The sequence below is a fragment of the Microtus oregoni genome, unplaced genomic scaffold, assembly GCF_018167655.1.
Source record: "Microtus oregoni isolate MIOR12 unplaced genomic scaffold, Mior012 000027F_ref0000203, whole genome shotgun sequence".
NCBI classification, from domain to species: domain Eukaryota; kingdom Metazoa; phylum Chordata; class Mammalia; order Rodentia; family Cricetidae; genus Microtus; species Microtus oregoni.
Window position 1 is genome coordinate 20,150,798 of NW_024543086.1, and position 19,616 is coordinate 20,170,413.

Genomic DNA, 19,616 nt, shown 5'->3' on the forward strand with positions numbered 1-19,616 from the left:
AAATAAATCAATAGGGCTGGAGAGATGGCTCAGTGGTTAAGAGCACTGGCTGCTCTTCCAGAGGTTCTGAGTTCAATTCCCAGCAACCACATGGTGGCTCACAGCCATCTGTAATGAGATCTGGCGCCCTCTTCTGCAGGCATACATGGAGGCAGAATGTTGTATACATAATAAATAAATTAATAAAATCTTTAAAAAATAAATAAAAATAAAGTTATTTTAAAGAGTTAAAGGGGGGCTGGAGAGATGGCTCAGAGGTTAAGAGTACTGACTGTTCTTCCAGAGGTCCCGAGTTCAATTCCCAGGAACCACATGGTGGCTCACAACCATCTGTACTGAGATCTAGCGCCCTGCTCTGGCGTGCGGGCATACATCAAGGCAGAATGTTGTATACATAATAACTAAATAAATCTTTAAAAAAAATAAAGAGTTAAAGGTATTGATCATCTCTCCCTTTTTTAAAAAAACAATTTTATTTATTTATTTATTTATTATGTACACAGTATTCTGCTTGCATGTTTGCCTGCAGGCCATAAGAGGGCACCAGATCTCATTACAGGTGGTTGTGAACCACCATGTGGTTGCTGGGAATTGAACTCAGGACCTCTGGAAGAGCAGCCACTGCTCTTAACATCTGAGCCATCTCTCCAGTCCTAGAATATGTTTGCTGCACTTTCCTTTGCTATGTTAAGATACTTGTTATTCATTGGGGTGGGGTGTGTGTGACACATTCCTTAAATCCCAGCAATTGGGAAATAGAGGCAGGTGGATCTCTGAGTTTGAGGCCAGTCTGGTCTACAGAGTGGGCTCCAGGGCAGCCAAGGCTGCATAGAGAAAACCTGTCTCAAAATACAACACACATACACACACACAAACACACACATATGTTAATTCATTTTTATCTCAATAAAATAAATTTACCAGGCCAGGCATAATGGCTCATGCCTTTAAAACCTACCACTCAGAAGCAGATACATCATGAATCTCTTGAGAATTTGAAGCCAGCCTGGTTTAAATATTTAGGTGGTTTTTTTTTTTTTTTTTTTTTTTTTTTGAGACAGGTTTTCTCTACTGGAACTTGTTTTGTAGACCAGGCTGGCCCTAAACTCACTGAGATCTGCCTGCCTCTGCCTCCTAAGTGCTGGGGTTAAAGGCATGACCACCGCCTGGCATATTTAGTTATTTTTATTTTATGTGTATAAGTGTTTTTTCTGCATATATGTCTCTGTATCACGTATGCCTCGTCCCTGGAGAGGCCAGAAGAGGGCATCAGATCCCATGGAATTGGAGTTACAGATGGTCATTAGATGCCATGTGGATTCTGTGATTCAAATCCCTGTCCTCCGGAAGAATAGACCCTGCGCCATCTCTGTAAGCAGACTTTCCACTAGCCAGCTCCCAAATAATCATATGGAGACTTCTTATTAATTATGAAAGCTTAGCCGATAGCTTAGGCTTGTTTCTAGCTAGGTCTTATAACTTAAATTGACTTATTTTTATTAATCTCTGTTCTACCACGTGGTGTTTGCTCTGCCTCCCGAGTGATGGGATTAAAAGTGTGCATCACCACCACCTGGAGCATCTTAAGAATCACATTGGTTTACTTATGTGTTACTTACTTGTGTGTGTGCATGCATGTGTGGGCCTGAGTGTCATGATGGACAGCTGTGGGTGCTGGTTCTCCTTCTGTCACATGGGTCCCAGGGACTGAATCCAGATCATCAGTCTGGGAGGGAAGTGATTTTACCTAATGAGTCATCTGATAAATGGTATCTTAAAACAAGACTTACATTGTATTTGTGTGTGTGTGTGTGTGTGTGTATGCGAGAGCATTGTATATTTGTATTTATATTTGTGTTTATATGCTACAGGGTGCATGTGAAATTCAGAAGCCAACTTCTTCTTTGTTGGTCCAGGGGCTCAAACTCGGGTTCTTAGGCGTGTGGCAGATAGAAGGTATCTCACCAGCCCAAGGACTGCTAACCCAAGAGGATTAATCCAACAAAATAGTTTCAAGAAGCTACTTAAGTATCATCTTACAAAAACAAAAGGAACCTGAAAAAAAAAACCAAAATTATAAAAGGAACTTTTTTTTTTTTTTGGTTTTTCGAGACAGGGTTTCTCTGTGGCTTTGGAGCCTGTCCTGGAACTAGCTCTGTAGACCAGGCTGGTCTCGAACTCACAGAGATCCGCCTGCTTCTGCCTCCCGAGTGCTGGGATTAAAGGCGTGCGCCACCATCGCCCGGCTTAAAAGGAACTTATATAAGAATGTTCAGAGCATGGGCTGGAGAGATGGCTCAGAGGTTAAGAGCATTGCCTGCTCTTCAAAGGTCCCGAGTTCAATTCCCAGCAACCACATGGTGGCTCACAACCATCTGTAATGGGGCCTGGTGCCCTCTTCTGGTCTGCTAGCATACACACAAACAGAATATTGTATTCATAATAAATAAATAAATAAATAAATATTAAAAAAAAAGAATGTTCAGAGCAATTCATAATAGCCAAAAAGATAAGAAAGTCGCAGGGTGCTTGTGGTTCACACATTTAATCCCAGCACTGGGGAGGCAGAGGCAGGCAGATCTCTGAGTTCAAGGCCAGCCTGGTCTACAATGAGAGTTCCAGGACAGCCAGGGCTGTTATACAGAGAAACCCTGTCTCAAAAAAAAAAAAAAAAGATATAAGCAGGTCAAGTATGATGAATGAAATATAAACCCATTGTTTATACAATGTAATATTAGTACTTTTATTAATTATTTGAGACATTCTCATGTGTGCCAAGTTGGTCTTGAACTCCCTACTTAGCCAAGGATGATTGTGAACTTCTGATCTTGCCTCCACTTCCCCCAAATGCTGGAATTAAAGGCCTGAGCCACTCTGCTTGTTTTTATGCAGTGTGAAGTATTGAAGCCAGCATATTGTGCATGGTAAGTGAGCCATCCACCAACTGAGCTACAGACTCAGTACAGGTTTTGAGGACAGAAATGTCCTGGAATTAAATCTGCATATTTACAGCTCTGAGTTACAGGCCACTGTGAACTACAAAGTCCGACCCTGTTTCAAAACCAATCAACCAATCAACTAACCAACTTGGGACTAAATTTTGGGGATGAGTGTTCAACACTGTCTGTGTACTGTCACAAATGGTCATTTGTATGTGTACTTCTCAAAACCTAAAAACGAAATGAAAATAAAAGTCTCTGGAAAGGGGCATACGAACTGTCTCCCACTATCTTGGGAATTCAACCCTGGTCCGAGCCCAGGATCTGAACCCTAAAGAGTTCAGATTCTCCGGGGTGGAGATACTGCACGGTGGCTAAGAACGCACCGGCTCTAAGCCAGAGGACCTAGGTTCAATTCTCAACACCTACATATAACTCCAGTTCCAGGAGATCAAACACCCTCCTCTGGCCTTCGCGGGCGCCAGGTATGCACATAGTGCACAAACATACATGCAGACAAAATATCCATATACATTTAAAAAAGAGAGGGGGAGAGTTGGGATTCTTTAGTCCAAGGGTAGCTAACCCCCAGTTAGGTCCAGCCAACGGAACACAAGCCACGCCCATTTCCGCCCTCGATAAAGTTCCACTCTCGCCGCTCTGAGAGCTAGACTCCGCTTCTACAGCCACAACCCGAGGCCCCGCCCCCTTTGCCTGTCCGTCAAACTCATTCTGGTCCCGCCCCCTGCCTGTACTCCACGCCGCCCTCGGTTCGGCCCGTTGTTATGACGACATGGTCGTAAATCCGCCATCTTCCTGCGGCGCGTTGCGACTTGGAGGGCGCGATGGCAGTGCGGGTGACGGCCGCTCATACGGCAGAAGCCCGGGCCGAAGCCGGGCGTGAAGCGGGCGAGGGCGGGGTTGCGGCGGCGGTAGCCTTGTCCTCCGGCGGCTTCCTTGGCCTCCCAGCGCCCTTCAGCGAGGAAGGTAACGAGGCTGCAGGAGCCTGGCGCGGCCCGGGCTGCGAGGTGCAGACTCGCCATCTGCAAACCTTCACAACTCTCACGGGCTTCCCTGCGGACCACCCCCAGCCTGCCGGGCCCGGATGCAGGGGTTCATAGGGCGCCCATTTCTCCAGCCCCCTGGAGTAGACCTAACAAACGTCGCTCGCACCTCTTCAGCGATCCCCAGCCCTAGCTCCAGCGTCCCCTCCTTTGCCGCTGGGGCCTTGCTTGGCCCGGGAGGAGCAGGAGACTGAGGGCGGGGCCGCAGGGCCCTGCCAGAAAGGGATCAGGGACCTGACGTGGGGAGGCGGCACCGCCCCACTGAGGACCTGGGTCTTCTCTCCGGGGTGGAGCAACGACTCCAGGAATGTGCAGCACACTCCCGCCTTCTCGGCTTTTACCATTCCGTAACCCCGAAAGGCGAACTATTATTACCACTCTTCACTTCAGAGATGGAGATAATTGAGGTTCAAGGATTGTAAAATGGTTGGGTCACTCATCTTGTTCCTGTCAAGGATCAGATTGGCGCCCTTTAATTTCCCCTAAGAGGACGGGGAAGAGCTAAAAGCTTGTCTGTATGCCGAAGGCTGTGTTGGGTACACTAAGGATTACTTCTCTGGATACTGGTATCTTTCAGAGATGGTTCAGGTGTCTGCTCTGAGTTAGTTCCACCAAGCTGTAGATGCGACAGGAAGTGGTTTGGCAAGAAATACCGTCCTAAGGGTGTTCAGTCTCACTGTAATCGGGTTTCTTCCGTATACCAGCTTGGAGAGGGGCCGTTATGGTCTCAGGGATCTCTTTAGAGATTCTGGGTTTTTTGTTTTTGTTTGTTTGAGACAGGAGCTCACTACGTAGAGGCGTTGCTGTCCTGGGACTCATTACAAGGGACTCATTACGTGTAGACCAGTCTGGCCTTGAACTCAGAGATCCTCTGCCTCCCCAGCGCTGGGTGGTATTAATGGCATTTACCACCACACCTGGCTTATCGATTCTTGGGTTTATGGCAGTGGTTCTCAACCTATGTAATGCTGCAACCTTTTAATACAGTTCCTTATGTTGTGGTGATCCCTACCATAAGATTATGTCCTTGTGCCGGGCAGTGGTGGCGCACGCCTTTGATCTCAGCACTCGGAAGGCAGAGGCAGGCAGATCTCTGAATTCGAGACCAGCCTGGTCTACAGAGGGAGTTCCAGGACAGCAGAGGCTACACAGAGGAGACATCTCCAAAAACAAGCAAACACAGTATTTTGTTGCTACTTCACAATCGTAATTTTGCTACTGTTATGAATTGTAATGTAATATCTGATAGCTCACCACCAGAGCGGTGGCGACCCACATGTTGAGAACGACTCAGGTTATGGCCTTTTCTCATTGTGAGATGGGATAGGTGTGTCCTTTTCTGGTTCAGTGGCTATTTATTTATTTATTTAATCATTCGAGACAGGGTTTCCCTGTAGCCTTGGCTGTCTTGGAACTCACTATGTAAGATCAGGTGGCCTCACAGAGATCCTACGGCCTTTGCCTCCTGAGCGCAGGAATAAAAGGCATGTGTCACCACTGCCTGGCCAGTAGCAATGTCTTGGTGCTGAGTCAAACTGTAAATAAGAGGGGTAAGAGATGGTAGGAACTTCAGTGCTTGCTTTGTGACTGTGAGCTATGTGGAGGGCACCACCCTCTTTCAGGTGGCCTGTGTGCCTGTCATAGCTTGGGTTTGCCCTTTTATTTGATTGTTAATTTTTCATTGAGTTTACTCCTCCCTTGTACCAGGCTAGGTTTGGCTTTAATCTGGGACTGAGTGTAAGATAGTGGAAACTAGTAGATTGTTCTGGAAACTAGTCTGGTTGGTTCAGCTGAATGACCTTGAACCTTAATAATTTTCTTAGGTTGGACTTAGTCATACCTTTCCCCAGGGTGCTGGAATGATTTGCTTAAATTCTTAGTTACTGAGCTGAAAGGAAGGCTCAGTGTTAAGAGTCCTTGTTGCACCTGGGTGGTGGTGACACACCTGTGGTGCACAGACATCCACGCAGGCCAAACACCCACACTTGAAGTAAGAATAAACAAATCTAAAAGAAAAAATGGCTGCTAGTGGTGGTGCACACCAGCACCAGGGAGGCAGAGGCAGGTGGATCTCTCCGAGTTCGAAGCCAGCCCAGTTTTAAATAGTGAGTTCCAGGACAGTCAGGGCTATGTAGAAAGACCCTGTCTCAAAGAGAGACACACAGAGAGACAGAAGGAAAAAGAAAAACAATAGAAAAAGCAATTCTCACATGCTTATTATGTAACTCCTGCAGGTCCAGGAGTGGATGCAATGATGGTGAGGGACCCAGATGCAGTATCTGGGATGTGTAAAGTCCAGTATCTGCTTTGGACTGCTTTATCTTTGGAGTATACTCTGGAGCAGGGTTGGTACCCAGTGGGGACCAATGTAACATTATATAAGAGAGAGAAGAGTGGTCACGGTGTGGGTGTGTCTCTCTGGTAAACGTTTGCTTAGCATGTTCAAGGCCCATTTTCAGCACCATATACACAGATGCATAAAGTAGTGAGATTGATGAGTGACAGCTCCTGCTAGTTTTCAGAACCTGGTGTATTAGCCAGAGCTCTGCGAACGTCCACCTTCCAGCCCCTGCAGTGCTCAGATGGATACATAACTGATCAGCCTATTTATCCTTCTCAAGATGTGGAAATTGAGATGCCTCACAGGAAATCACCAGCAGCCCTAGATTTTTTTTTCTTTCAAATTCTGGGGTCTACTGCATGTTAGGCAAATATTCTACCACTGAGCTCTTCCCTAGCTCTCCAGTAATCTTAAATCTAGGTCTCTGCTGTCCCCAAACTTGCTTAGGTGAGCTCCTATGTCTCCCAGCCTCTCTCCCCAGCTCTATGGTGCAGAGACTTTGGATATGACAGCTTCATTTTGTCCTTGCAGGATAAATTTGCGGTCAGGGTAACTTGTGGAAAATACTGGTCTCCCTAATAGGCCTTGCTTCTGTAGACCTCTCAAATATGAGGTTAGACCTTAGTGTTCCCCAGCCCTGGATGTACTCCAGGATATCCTCAGCAGCTCTGGGACGAGTAGACAGATCAGCTCTGGTTTTGGTGCCATCTTTGGGTATCTCTTGTCTCAGCCTTGAAGGACGCGGGATGAGGCCCTGACTGCCTCCAGTCCCCCTGACATTGGACTCATTGCAGATGAGGATGACGTGCACAGATGCGGCCGCTGCCAGGTGGAATTCACTGCCTTGGAGGACTTTGTCCAGCACAAGATTCAGAAGACCTGCCACCGGACCCCTCAAGAGGCCCTGCCTACCACCCCTCCTGCCACTGCACTGCTGGGCCAGGAGGTAAGCCCCTTCCACACTGCTCTAGTTTGGCTCATCTCCCAGAAGGAAGAAGAAACAGTATCTTGAGCACCCTGAACTTTATGTTTAGGTTTATGACATGTAACCAGTTAGAAGTCAGACATGGCTGCGGGTAAAGAAAGACCAAGTCGTACCACCATGAGTGGAGTGGTGCTTTGGATGACCTGGCGTAGCTCAACCTCAGCAGCCTACATAGATTGGGGGCGGGGATCCTTCCTTTCTTCTGTGTGAAGGGTATCTTAGCTTAAGAGATCATGGTAGCCTTATCTCCTGTCCTGTATACATCTTCAAGTAGGGCCTACTGGGTCCTGGGACCTATATAAAGTTAGCCCACTTGATTGAATTCTAGTGATGTCTGGGGATGTACTGACATAGTCTTACTAAATGCTGTTATATAGACAGCATTCCCATGAGTCAGTGGGTAGAATTAAGAAGAGGCTATGGCCAGGCTTCTTAATACAGGTCTGTAATCCCAGCTGCAGGGGAAGCTAAGGCAGAAGGATTTGAAGTTCAAGGCCAGTTTGGGCTACAATATAAGTAAGTCTGAGGCTACCTTAGATGACTTAGACTAAAAATAACATTTTAAAGGAGGCTGGAGAGATGGCTCAGTGGTTAAGGGCACTTGTTGCTCTTGTAGAGGACTCGGGTTCAGTTCCTAGCACTTGTATGGTAGCTCATAACCATCTGTTCCTACAGTTCTGGAGATTCTGATGCCCTTTTCCTGACCTCTGTGGGTGCTAGGCATGCATGTGATATACATACATACATACATACATACATACAAGCAAAACACTCATATACATAAAAATAATGACATCTTTTATATCTTTATTAATGGAAAGAGGCCTAGGAATATAGCTGAGTAGTGGAATGTTTACTTAACCTGCACAAAGGTTCTGTTTCTAGTGCCTTTGCTCAAGAGAAGGGAAACCTCCAAGACTGTAGTTCTCAAACTATGGCTGGTGACCTCTTTTTACAGGGGTCGCCTAAGACCATCAGAAAACACAGATATTGGGGCTGGAGAGATGACTCAGTGATTAAAAGCATTGCCTGCTCTTCCAAAGGTCCTGAGTTCAATTCCCAGCAACCACATGGTGGCTCACAACCACCTGTAATGAGATCTGGTGCCCTCTTCTGGCCTGCAGACACACACAGACAGAATATTGTATACATAATAAATAAATAAATATTTAAAAGAAAGAAAAAAGAAAACAGGTATTTACATTATGATTCATAACAATAACAAAATTACAGTCATGAAGTAGCAAGAACATAAATCATGGTTGGGGGTCACACAACATGAGGGACCGTATTAGAGGCCCACTGCTCTAAGGAAACCTCAGTGGCCTCAGGCTATCAGCAGGGAGGGAATGGGGTCAGGTGACATGGAAAGGGATTAACTTTTCAGCCTTGCACTCAGTACTTTCCCCTCACTGAGCACACTCCACGAAGGTCTGTCCACAGCCCTGGGTCCTTCCTTCTAACACCTGGCTGGGCTGTGCATGGGCTCCTTCACTCCTACAGCTAGTACGGCTTCATGCCTTCTAGGAGTCCCTTGCTGTATATGCTCTTGATCTGTGTCCAGGCTATGGTGGTCAGCGGTATTAGTCTGACGGGACTGATCATGACTCGGCCCAGGCTGGGAGTCAGGCTTAGAGCCATGTTCCTTCGAGAGAAGAGCCCCACCACCTTCCTGCAGTTTGTGGAAGTTTCCCAAGTTCCCCTCTTCCACAGAGGAAAGTTATCTGTAAATCTGGAATTCATTTGTCTTTTGACCCCATTGATAGGTGGTGCCAACTGCAGCGGAGGGAGGTCCAGAGGAGCCCATAACTGTGGCCCACATCGTGGTGGAGGCCACCTCTCTGGCAGCAGACATCAGCCATGCTCCTGACCTTGTTGGTAAGCTGATTGTCCATGGGTCACCCTCAGCTCTGAGTCATTGACTTGATTATAGTCAGGGCTGGAGGGTCTTCACTGCTCACATCTTCCAATCTCCCAAGAGCAAGGCCTGTCCTCTCCGCAGAGGGGCCCAAGCCTTGTGTGAGCCTGGACCTTCCTTACTGCCCTGGAGTATTGGGGGCATTTGGGAATGTTCAGTCTATGCACCACAATGAACTTCTCCCTCTTACGTGCTGTCGCAGGCTGTTTCTGGCCCTGTCCTCAGCATCTTCTCCACATCCCTGCCACCCCAATTCGACCTTCCTGCCCCTAGGCAGCCCCTATCAGTGTACACCACATGGTCCCTTGTCCCAGCAGTTGCCTTTGTAGGATCAGTAGGTGGACAGGCTGTGGCAGATGTCTTGGCTGGCCCTGACTTGTTGCTTGACCTTGGTTTTCATCCCTTTGCTTGCTTGTTTACACTGGCATGGATCCTTGCCCTGATTCTTGATGGGCTTTTATGAGCATATAACGCCAAGCCTCTTTGATGGCTAATGCTTTCAATTTAAGTACTCACTGGTGTGCAGTGGGAAGGGGGGCTACTAAGAAGCCCAAGCTGGGTCAAGTGCTCCTTAATTGGAGACTGCTGGCTATGCAGGGAGCATTCAAAGGGCATTCTGGGCTTGAGCAGGTGAAAGAGCCAAGGACCGAGTTCAGGAAAGGGATGAGTGGCTGAGTGTTCAAAAGGGTAATGGGGCTGAGTCCAGTGTGGTTGATGTTGGGAAAGGAACGATCATGGCTCTGCAGGGACTAAGGCAGATGAGTGAACGGGCAGTTGGACAGGAAAGAATTGGGACCATGGGTAGAACTTGACCTTGAGAAGCTATGAGAATCAATTGGGACAGGAAGAGGAAGGATCTGTTGACAAAGCCAACCTGGGGCTTGGGAAGGGAGCCTCTAAGTACATTACCCTTCCCAGTGAGGCACCTGGACACCTGTCTGGCTTTCCAATGCCTTTCTCAATGTTCCTGCAACAGGAAACTCACTCCTTGACAATCAGACTTAGGAATGTTGTCATGTGGGGGTGGGGCCCTGCTCCTGCTCTGACACAGAGTTTAGTTTCTGTAGTGGGAGGTGTTATTTGGGAAAACAAGTTCACTGGGTTCTGTTGTATAATCAGGCTCTGCCAGCTGGGTCCTTTCCCGCCCACTCCCAGTATTCAAGCTTTTGTTTAGCACAGCAGTCCTTACTTCAGGGACCCTCTGCTTCTCCTGTACCTTTTGTAGGCACCCCAAGGGGAGAGGAGTCAGGGTCACCAGCATTTCTGGTGACCTGGGTAAGAAAAGGTGGTGAGGGCTGCATGGAGTGGCTGTATCAGCACTAGGCTCTTGGCATCTGGCCTAGCAGACGTGTTTCCTCTTGGGCCAGTGCACCTGTACTCCTCACCCATCAGGCCTCTGTCCTTTGGGAGCACTGGGCTGGAGCACGGGTGAGAAATACCCTTAATTGTTTGAGTCATGGTGCTCACTCATTCTGTTTTGAGAGAACAGCTTGTCACAACAAGACCAGCTGGATGGGAAGGTTTCACAGCTAGTTCCCACTCACCGCTTTCATGAGGAGAAAATGTGAAGTGTGTTTATAGTATGGCTTTGCACACTGTCAGATTCCAAAGCATCCTGTGAGAAGTGCAGAAACCTGACTTCCTTTCTCTCGCCATCTCAGATGTCCAGTTTCTCCAGTCAGGTCTGGACAGGGATCGGGCAGCTCCCAGATCTATCTTTTCTTTGTATTGGTGAAACTGGAGCCACCCAGCAGAAAAACGCAGGGAGCTGAACTAGAATGTTCACTGCCTATTTACCCGAGGATCCGGGTGTAAAACCCCCGTGTCTCTTGCTTTAGGGATGGATATCTTATGGAGAATGCCCACATTGGGGCCCTGAGCTACAGGCAGCTCTACTGACCCGAACGTGGTCAGGCACATGTCAGGCTGCCTCTAATAGGTGCTGCATAGATTTCCCTCAGTGCAGACTGGATTCAGGCTCTAGGCCCTGGGGTGGTGTGTGGTCTAGACAGTTGTGTGGCTTTCCTGTGGACTCCTGTGGAGGGATCCCCATGGGCAGGGCCTATAGTAGTGATAGGTCTTGAGGCTTATGTTAACTTGCCTCTCCTCAGGAAGTGGGCACATCAAAGAGGTCATTGTGGCTGCCGAGGCAGAGCCAGGGGATGGCGAGATGGCAGAGGTTCCAGGCAGTCCTAACCATCAGGAACTTGGGCTTATTGGGGAGGGCGAGCAGGCCCAAGTCAAGCTGCTGGTGAACAAGGAAGGCCGCTACGTGTGCATGCTATGTCACAAGACCTTCAAAACGGTGAGCCCCTGGGGCCAAGGCCCGTTGGCTCCCCTGCCTACTCCTGTCCAGTGAGGTTCCTTGAGCCTTACTGCCCCTCCCCCACAGGGCAGCATCCTCAAGGCCCACATGGTAACGCACAGCAGCCGCAAGGACCATGAGTGCAAGCTCTGTGGTGCTTCCTTTCGGACCAAGGGCTCGCTTATCCGGCACCACAGGCGGCACACTGGTGAGTGAAGTGGGGTCAGAGCTACACTAAGTAGCCTGTGGACAGGCTCTGGGGGCACCCTACAGCTGGCCTGTGTCCTTGGATGAAGAGACGGGGCTCCATGCCTTGTGTCCCCTAAACACAGGACACTGTGCCACACTGAGGGCTGATTGTCCTTTCACAGATGAGCGCCCTTATAAGTGTGCCAAGTGTGGGAAGAGCTTTAGGGAGTCAGGCGCGCTGACTAGGCACCTGAAGTCTCTTACCCCATGCACAGAGAAGATCCGCTTCAGCATGAGCAAGGACACAGTTGTGGGCAAAGAGGAAGTGCCTGCAGGTCAGCTTGGTGGGTAGGCAGCCTGAGTTCTTGGGACAGCTGTTGCCAAAATTGGCTGCCGGGCTCTTCAAGGACTCATTGAACTTTTCCTTAAAGGGTCCAGTGCCTCCACTGTGGGGTCAGTTACATCATCAGTGACAGGAGACCCCATGGAGTCATCGCCTGTGATTCACCTGGTTACAGATGCCAAGGGCACTGTCATCCATGAAGTCCATGTTCAGATGCAGGAGCTTCCCCTGGGCATGAAGGCCCTTGCTCCTGAGGTAGGTGCTGCTCTGCCCTTTGATCACACAGTGCTAGGACTCAGAAACTGCCTGCAGCAGGTCCAGGAGTTACAGCTCACCCTACCCTGGGAGGCACTTGGGTTGTGGGGAGAGCTCCTTAGATGGCGTGTGCAGGCAGGGAAGCTGCCAGGGTTTGAGGTGAAGTCCAGGGAGAATGAGCTGGAATTTAGTCAGGGAGAACAGGCAGCTGGCAATGCACCATGGGGTTGCCATGTGGCGTGGGTGAGAATGGGTACCCTGTACTGGGCTGCCTGACAGGCCTCCGTCCTTCCTTCTTTCCCCCTACCTCCCTTACAGCCCCCAGACCCTGAGGAGCTCCCCTGTTCCAGCGAGAACAGCCGTGAGAATCTGCTTCATCAGGCCATGCAGAATTCTGGCATTGTCCTCGAGCGGGTTGCTGGAGAGGAGAGTACTCTGGAGCCAGCCCCTCCCTCTGAGTCCAGTCCCCAGTCCCTGGGAGAGGGACCCCCGGAACTGCCACTGCTGGAAGTGGAGCAGATAGAGACAGTAGGTTTCCATTACTGGCATGATCTTTCTGTGAGGTTCGCCCAGTGTCTGATTAGCATGCTGGGGGTAGAAGGGGCTGCCACCTCCTAATGCACTTAGCTTTTTTATTCTTTTAAGACACAGTCTAATGTAACCCAGGGTGTCCCAAATTTACTATGGAGCCATTGTTGGCCTCAGTTTTTGATCCTCCTGGTTCTGCTGAATACTGGACTCGGGAACATGCACCTCTGTGCCTGGCTTGAAAAGCGCATTGCTTTCTGCTGTGATTTTGTTCTCTATTAATTTCTTTACCTAAGGCCATAAGGCCAAGAGAGAAGAGGGCTGGCTCTTGTGTTTGGCACCTTCCGAGTGTAGTTACAGGAGGTGCTAGTGGTTGGTCTCTGGTCCCCCAGCAGGTGGCCAGTGAAGCTTCAAAGGTGCCTAGGACACACCCATGCCCTCAGTGCAGTGAGACTTTCCCAACAGCAGCTACCTTGGAGGCCCACAAGAGAGGTCATATAGGTGAGTAGCAGGGAGAGTAGGCCTGTGGGCTGGCAACTAGTGGGCTTGTGGCTGGTGAAAATGGCCTAATGCTGAGTGTGGCTTCAGAGCCGAGGCCATTCACCTGCACACAGTGTGGCAAGGCCTTCCCCAAAGCCTACCTGCTCAAGAAACACCAGGAGGTGCACGTGCATGAGCGCCGCTTCCGCTGTGGAGACTGTGGGAAGCTTTATAAGACCATCGCTCATGTGCGGGGCCACCGACGTGTCCACTCAGACGAGAGGCCTTTCCCTTGTCCCCAGTGTGGCAAGCGTTACAAAACCAAGGTAAGCCTTTGGTCCTGCAATCCTTATGCTTGTACCCACCTTCCATTGTCTTAACTGGGGGTCTGGCTGTGTCCCCTTTCACCTTCTTCCCAGCCTAGACCTGGGGGTGGGGGCTATGGTTGAGGACAAGCTGTCACGGAAAGGTTTCCCTAGAATGCCCAGCAGGTGCACTTCCGGACACACCTAGAAGAGAAGCCCCACGTGTGCCAGTTCTGCAGCCGAGGCTTCCGGGAGAAGGGCTCACTGGTACGGCATGTGAGGCACCACACGGGCGAGAAGCCTTTCAAATGCTACAAGTGTGGCCGTGGCTTCGCAGAGCACGGCACACTCAACCGGCACCTGCGCACCAAAGGTCTGAGCCACGGGTGGCAGGAGAGGGTGAGGGCTGGGGTCAGTTGTCCCTGACTGACTGAGCTGAGCTTCCCTGTTGGCAGGGGGTTGCCTGCTGGAAGTGGAGGAGTTGCTGGTATCTGAGGAGAGCCCCTCTGCGGCTGCCACTGTGCTGGCAGAAGACCCCCACACCGTGCTGGTGGAATTCTCCTCGGTGGTGGCTGACACCCAGGAGTACATTATTGAGGTAGGTACAGGGCGGGGGGCAGTGGGACTCGGGCCAGCCCAGGCTGACCTAATTGGCTTTCCAGGCTACTGCAGATGACACAGAGACCAGTGAAGCCACTGAGATCATCGAGGGCACCCAGACAGAGGTGAGGGTCTAGGGGAGGTAAGGGAGGATCATCAGGCTGCTGAGCTGTCCCTCAAGCTGAACTGTGGTCCTTGCAGGTGGACAGTCACATCATGAAGGTGGTACAGCAGATTGTGCACCAGGCTGGTGCTGGGCACCAGATCATTGTGCAGAATGTGACCATGGACCAGGAGGCAGCACTGGGCTCAGAGGCAGCTGCTGCTGACACAATCACCATTGCCACTCCTGAGAGTCTCACTGAACAAGTGGCCATGACACTGGCTTCAGCAATCAGTGAGGGCACTGTGCTTACAGCACGTGCAGGTCCAAACAGTGCTGAACAGGCCACTGTGACAATGGTGTCATCAGAGGACATAGAGATCCTGGAGCATGGAGGAGAGCTGGTCATTGCTTCACCAGAGGGTCAACTTGAGGTGCAGACTGTCATCGTGTAGCTTGAAAGCCTCTGCTGTGGTGGAGTGAGGACCCAAGTGCCTGCCCACACCTGCCCGCTCAGAAGACTGAAGTTCAGGCCCAGAGGAGCTGAGAGACTGTGGATATGTAGGGTTTTTGTTTGTTTTTTGCTTTACAATAAAACATGAAAATCTGCAGCTTGTGATGTTAAGGTTGAGGCAGCCTCTAGCTGGCACCACTGCCTTCATAGGTACCCTTTAGCCACAAACTTGGCTTGCAGCCCTGGTGGCGCCTCAAGGCGCGTAGGTGTCTCTGGCATGTTGACAGACGCCTCTTGATGCTGTCCTACCCGGCTGGATCCCGGACTCCAGCTTTCACAGGCCTGCTTGGGTGTGAGATGTTCCTTCTCACCTGTCATATCAGGGACTGCAGGGGGCTAGGGGTTGGTCTAAAGACCTAGGACTCTGGATCAGCCTGAGTAGCTGATGCTTTCCTCTGTGATGGGCAGGTGTTGGAGAAGCTGCAGGAGAAGTTAGCAGGCTAGGGCTGGTCTCCTGATTCATTATCCTGTTTCCCTGATGGGCTGCAACTCAAGGCAACTTATTCTGGGCCATCTAGTTTCAGAGGTGGAGACGAGTGAGGCTGGCCGTGGGCATGGTTGTCCCTCATTGTAGTGCTGCTGAGATTCTTCTAGGGGGCTGCCAGGGGCTTCTGCCATGATTCTAAGTAAGTGGAACTGGTTTGGCATATGCCCTGTCTCTCGGGTCTCTGGAATGGGAGCCAGGTCTGGAATCCACCCCATGGAAGGGGCGGTTCCTGTTGTAGTCCAGCCCCTTCCTGGTCTAGGGCTTCAAATACCTGTGGGTGCTTTGGAACCAGAGCTACTGTATCCAAGACTGCAGTTCATCTTGGGCCACGTGAGGCCCTTAATCTGGATTGAATCTCTCTGACTGACTCAGGACCCTTGAGTTTTTGATAGCACCTTATTCACAACCCAGGTAAGTCTAGGGGCTGGGCTGGAGGCTGGGTGGGAACAGAGGCCTCCCATCCTTGGAATGAGAGGTCATCATATGCCCCCCTCCCCAGCCCACACACGTACACACTGAAGAAACATGGAGAATGCAGGGATGCAGAGCAATGTGGGCGCCAGACCTAGTTGGTTACAGCTGTGCTTTGGCCTGGTATGGGTTGGTGTTACTCTGGGACATTCCTGTCTCCAGGCTTCCTGCTTTGCCATGGGTTGGCCCTGGGCGTTGCTGACAGCACTTTGGGCACTGGGGGCCATGGGGGCCACAGCGCTACGTATTGGAGCCTTCAACATTCAGAGCTTTGGTGACAGCAAAGTGTCAGATCCAGACTGCGGCAGTGTCATAGCACAGGTGAGGCCCTGTGGGGTAGCAGAGGAACGGGATGAGGGTTATGGGGGCGGGGGGGTGGGAGGTGGGGCACAAGATGGGACTAGGAGCTAGGCTCTGGGCAATTAGGCTGATTGGGACAGTGTACCTGTGGGTTCTTCCTTCAGATCCTGGCTGGCTATGACATCGCCCTGGTGCAGGAGGTACGAGACCCAGACCTGAGTGCAGTGTCCTTGCTCATGGAGCAAATTAACAGGTGTGGCAGGGCCGGGCACCACAACCCCAGCCACAATCACAAGCTTGGTTTGGTGTCTTGACCCAGGGACTGGCGCATCTCTCCACAGAGTGTCCAAGCACAAGTACGGTTTTGTGAGCAGCAAGCCACTTGGACGTGACCAATACAAGGAGATGTATCTGTTTGTCTACAGGTGAGGGGTGGGGTGACGGGAGGGGACACTGGCAGGGGTGACCAGCTCCGCAGACCACTTGGTCCTCTGCTCCCAGGAAAGATGCGGTGTCGGTTGTGAGCACATACCAGTACCCAGACCCAGAGGATGCCTTCAGCCGGGAACCTTTTGTGGTCAAATTCTCAGCTCCTAGCTCTGGTGAGGCTGATGCTGCCCTCTCCCAGACCTGCCTCTGCCAGGCTGTCCATGAATCTCATGCTCCCACCTCCCTTCTACAGCCGCCAAGGAGCTCGTGCTGATCCCCCTGCATGCAGCACCGCACCAGGCAGTGGCAGAGATCGATGCCCTCTACGATGTGTACCTCGATGTGATTGACAAGTGGAACACCGATGTAGGCCACCCCCTCCCCCGCTCCCTAACTCCCATCCCAGAATACTAAAGGTGTGCTCAGGTCTGGACCACTGCGCCCTGATTTACCGCTGTGCTTGCCCACAGGACATGCTGTTTCTGGGCGACTTTAATGCCGACTGCAAGTACGTCAAGGCCCACGACTGGGTATCGATCCGCCTGCGCAGCAGTGAGGTGTTTAAGTGGCTCATCCCTGACAGTGCGGACACCACAGTGGGCAACTCCGACTGTGCCTACGATAGGATCGTAGTGAGTGGCGCCCACCTGCGCAGGAGCCTGAAGCCCCAGTCAGCCGCTGTTCATAACTTTCAGGAGGAACTGGGCCTAGATCAGACGCAGGTGAGTGTGGGGTTGGGCTCATGAAGAGGGACCCGGTAGACACACCAGCCCACTCAGGAGAGGCTCACAGAAATACTTGCCGTGAGTTTACACTGCTGTTCCCTCTACAAAGGCAGCCATAGCCAAGGATCCTTCGTGCCAGTCCCCCAGGAAGGGACCGTTGGTATATTTCTGTTCCTTTGCCACATGGGGGCACCATGAGACTCACGGGTGGCCACCCGGACTTTACCATCCCCCTTCTCAGCTGGGACATGTTTCTCTGCTGAACTGCTGAGGCTCCACCCCTCTCCTTCCAGGCTCTTGCCATCAGCGACCATTTTCCTGTGGAAGTGACCTTCAAGTCTCACTGACAGCTGAGGCCCGGCCAGGATATGCCACCTGCAGACTCTGTCCCTAAGGAATAGCATCATAATGGATCACTGGGTGGCGGGCCACCCACCCACTGAGAATACAGGGCAGGGCCAGCTGGTGTGGACAGTGGCCATGGGCACATTACAGGATTACTGGGAGCCTGTTTCCTGTCTGTAAGGAGTGCTGACATCACGTGATCTACCTCATAGGGCTGCTGTGGAGAACCCGTGGAAAGCACCGGAGCAGCACGCACTAACTGCATGCTTAGTGAACAAGCCGCTCTTACCATTACCCACACGTTGGATGAGGCCTCTGTGCCTTCTGAGACCTCGGTTCCTAGGCTGTAAAACTTGGTCTTAATGCCCAGTAGATCTCTTTCCATTGCTCTCAAGGAAATGGATGGCTTAGCTTGTCCACTTCCCAGCCTGGTGGAAACCGGTCACTTCTAGACCATGCCAGTTCCCTGTCCTTATTTCCTTTGTACAAACTTCAAACACTTCCCGTGCTCATTCTGCCCTTCAGGGATCCTGACACACTCATCTGAAGCAGAGGCTGGGTTCTTATCTTGCTCTGCAGGAGCAAGGGAGGCTGCACCCACCCAGTGTGTGAGCTGTTCTGGAACTTTCTGGGGAGGAACCCCACACAGCAAAACAAAGGCACCTGCTTGGCACTCAAGTCCTGTCCAGAGCCCACGCCGTGCTTGGGTTGAGCCCTTCAAAGGAGTCTTATGGTCTTATGTAGCTTCTTCCCTGGAGTCCTGGGCAAGGCCCTGAGGATGGAGGTTTATGCTCGGGTGGGCCATCACTTTAGGAGCAGGAAATTGTCCCGTGGACATAAGACTCTCGTGAGGTTTCTGGTTGTTAAAACTTCTCATCTTTGTGTGTGTGTATTTATTTTTGTGTGTGTCTATGGAGGTCAATAAAATATCTTTAGTGGCATTAGAGAAATTGGTCTGAGTCACATAGAAAAAACCCCTTGTGATGAGTTAGGAAAGTTTGTTTGTTTGTTTTAGCATTTCTGGGAATTGAACCAAGGACCAGAACGTGCTAGGTAGGTGCTCAATCAAACCTCATTCTCAGCCTACAAGTCTGGCTCTTGCAAAATCTACGCACGATTCAGGACTTTGCACTGAATAAGCAGTACTGGGCTGAGCACACGGCTCAGTTGGCAGTGCTAGCCTAGCATGCACGAAGCCCAGGGTTTGGTCCCCAGTACGCAGAGGTTGAGGGAGGAGAGGCAGTCCTCATCTAGGGCAGGAACAGTGGCGTGGTCACAGGAAGGTAACAACCCTTTAGTCCTCCTCCACATTCCTGTTCCTCAGGTTCTTCTGATAGCTGTCTGTTCTTTCTAAATGAAAATGTACATGCCCTTACATTTCCTCCGGCGATCTTAGTAGATAACTGGGGACAGAGACTGTCTGGCCTTAAAGGTTCCAAAAAGGCAGCCAGTAAAAGGCCAAGGATAGGCCAACCTACAGACATTGTTCACAATTCTGCTTTAAGATGGACAAGCAGTGTGACGTTTTGTGTTCACCAGGCAGAAGGGTGCTTGTGGTTGGAGCTGTAAGGTGGTAGGCTTCAAGGAACAGCTTCTTTGGATGAGCGTGTGACTATGGATAGCCAGAGGTCAAGGGGTATCTGCCTTGTTTTGAGACAAGGTGTCCCACTGGCACTCACTAATTAGGCCAGAGGATCCTAGGGATCTGCCTGTTCCTGTCTACCCAGTACTGGATTACAGTGCACCCACCATGACTTGCTTCTTATCAAGCTCACGATGGCATGGTGACCACTTTATTGACAGACCCATCCCTCCTGCTAACAGGACTGCTTAAAAAAAAACTGTGTGTGTGTCTCTGTGTGTGTCTGTATGTGTGTATGTGTACCATGTGCATGCAGTGTCCTTGGAGCAGAGAGGGCACTGGCTCCTGGAGTTACAGAGGGTTATGAGCCACCACGTGGGTTCTGGGAATTGAACCTGGGTTCTGTGC

The 19,616-nt window shown here is 50.7% G+C and overlaps 2 protein-coding genes across 7 annotated transcripts; both read left to right on the forward strand.

The window, feature by feature from the left end:
• The first annotated feature begins 3,750 nt into the window (after positions 1 to 3,750).
• On the forward strand, positions 3,751 to 14,964 carry E4f1 (E4F transcription factor 1). Of its 6 annotated transcripts, none has more exons than XM_041676410.1 (14): positions 3,751 to 3,926; positions 7,139 to 7,290; positions 9,096 to 9,207; positions 11,359 to 11,552; positions 11,640 to 11,760; positions 11,924 to 12,085; positions 12,173 to 12,339; positions 12,658 to 12,867; positions 13,260 to 13,368; positions 13,456 to 13,673; positions 13,827 to 14,025; positions 14,108 to 14,250; positions 14,315 to 14,377; positions 14,454 to 14,964. In XM_041676410.1, exons 1-14 carry the CDS (start codon positions 3,785 to 3,787, stop codon positions 14,808 to 14,810), a joined length of 2,349 nt encoding a protein of 782 aa, XP_041532344.1. In that variant the 5' UTR covers positions 3,751 to 3,784; the 3' UTR covers positions 14,811 to 14,964. The 6 variants fall into 6 exon arrangements, with proteins under 6 accessions (XP_041532344.1, XP_041532345.1, XP_041532346.1 ...); XM_041676411.1 differs by having other exon boundaries at positions 13,263 to 13,368; XM_041676412.1 differs by having other exon boundaries at positions 11,924 to 12,076.
• A 140-nt stretch (positions 14,965 to 15,104) lies between these two features.
• On the forward strand, positions 15,105 to 18,560 carry Dnase1l2 (deoxyribonuclease 1 like 2). Its single transcript, XM_041676416.1, has 8 exons — positions 15,105 to 15,767; positions 15,990 to 16,148; positions 16,292 to 16,380; positions 16,469 to 16,552; positions 16,629 to 16,729; positions 16,810 to 16,922; positions 17,027 to 17,278; positions 17,575 to 18,560. Exons 2-8 carry the CDS (start codon positions 16,005 to 16,007, stop codon positions 17,626 to 17,628), a joined length of 837 nt encoding a protein of 278 aa, XP_041532350.1. The 5' UTR covers positions 15,105 to 15,767; positions 15,990 to 16,004; the 3' UTR covers positions 17,629 to 18,560.
• Positions 18,561 to 19,616: the final 1,056 nt, after the last annotated feature.

Bases quoted from the DNA above. Each gene is read 5' to 3' on its own strand.
- Dnase1l2 (XM_041676416.1), top strand. From the start codon at position 16,005: ATGGGTTGGCCCTGGGCGTTGCTGACAGCACTTTGGGCACTGGGGGCC. The intron at 16,149-16,291 runs GTGAGGCCCTGT...TTCTTCCTTCAG, and splicing joins GCGGCAGTGTCATAGCACAG to ATCCTGGCTGGCTATGACAT. The intron at 16,730-16,809 runs GTGAGGCTGATG...TCCCTTCTACAG, and splicing joins ATTCTCAGCTCCTAGCTCTG to CCGCCAAGGAGCTCGTGCTG.
- E4f1 (XM_041676410.1), top strand. From the start codon at position 3,785: ATGGCAGTGCGGGTGACGGCCGCTCATACGGCAGAAGCCCGGGCCGAA. The intron at 9,208-11,358 runs GTAAGCTGATTG...GCCTCTCCTCAG, and splicing joins CCATGCTCCTGACCTTGTTG to GAAGTGGGCACATCAAAGAG. The intron at 13,369-13,455 runs GTGAGTAGCAGG...GTGTGGCTTCAG, and splicing joins CCACAAGAGAGGTCATATAG to AGCCGAGGCCATTCACCTGC.